Below are 1,056 nucleotides of genomic sequence, written 5' to 3'. Positions count from 1 at the left end.
TTGATAAGGATAAGAACAAACAAGTTTTTTCTGGAAACTACAAAACAGTAGTTGGAAAAATCTTTTATTTTCTGTTTGGAGACATTAAAGACCCGAGAGGCTTGGACTGCCACAATAAATGCATTACCAATTCCCACAAGCCAAACAGACCCTTAACGTCGATTGATTTAATCAAAACCAGCTACGTCATCTACCCCTTCCACGTCGTAATTATTCTGTCCTTGTCATGACATATTTTAAAACTATACCCCAATTTGCTTCTTTCCATTGTTTTCATTTGTTTTCTCAGTAAATTCCATGAAGTCATATTTTTTATGCCTTATAATCTTGTTTAGGTGCGAAATCAGTTGACGTGAACAGAAAGCAAAGCCGAGTAACCGTGACCGGATACGTTGAGCCAAACAAGGTGCTAAAGAGAGTGAAGAGTACAGGAAAGAGAGCTGAGTTTTGGCCCTACGTCCCTTACAACTTAGTGGCTTACCCTTACGTTGCTCAAGCTTATGACAAGAAGGCACCGTCAGGCTATGTTAAAAACACTGTGCAAGCTTTGCCTAGTCCAAATGCAATGGATGAGAAGTTCGTTACTCTCTTTAGTGACGAAAATCCTAATGCATGTTCGATCATGTAGGCGCGGTTTTGATGGAAGAACTTTAAACGCCATGGCTGTTTAGGACATGTTAATTTTGCTCTTGTGACGACAGGTTGAGTTAGGTGTTTTGAGTTTTTGTGAAGGGAGGTTTTGAATGCTTTTAGAGTAGGGTTTTTCATGTAGTTACACTTGAATTCCATATGGCTGTTTATATACTTCTACTGAATATGCTTATATATATAAATATATGTATATATATATATATATGTAGCCCTGCTTAGCACGTACTTTATTCCCATCCCTTCTTTAAAGAGGAGTTGAAAATTCAAGTCATCTTTAGTTTTTTTATACTGATCACCTGCAATTAGACGTGCTTCTGTTCTATGCGGGAACTGTTTAATTAATTTCCAATTTCAAAAGCAACAGTTTGGGCTGATGAAAGTCCCATCATGTTGAATTTGATTTAA

At 37.2% G+C, this 1,056-nt stretch overlaps 1 protein-coding gene across 1 annotated transcript in view; it reads left to right on the top strand.

Moving 5' to 3' along the window:
- HIPP20 (Heavy metal transport/detoxification superfamily protein) overlaps positions 1 to 1,056 on the top strand; it is a 2,188-nt gene extending 1,132 nt beyond the window's left edge. The window contains exon 3 of the mRNA XM_021437022.2: positions 336 to 1,056. Within this exon, the coding sequence (XP_021292697.1) occupies positions 336 to 628 (293 nt within the window). The 3' untranslated portion in view covers positions 629 to 1,056. The remainder of the gene's footprint in view (positions 1 to 335) is intronic.

Source organism: Theobroma umbraticum, unplaced genomic scaffold (genome assembly GCF_002168275.2).
Source record: "Theobroma umbraticum cultivar Fairchild unplaced genomic scaffold, ASM216827v3 scaffold_20.0, whole genome shotgun sequence".
Classification (NCBI taxonomy): Eukaryota; Viridiplantae; Streptophyta; class Magnoliopsida; order Malvales; family Malvaceae; genus Theobroma; species Theobroma umbraticum.
The sequence above is the reverse complement of the archived record's forward strand: the minus strand, read 5'-3'. Positions and strand labels throughout refer to the sequence as shown.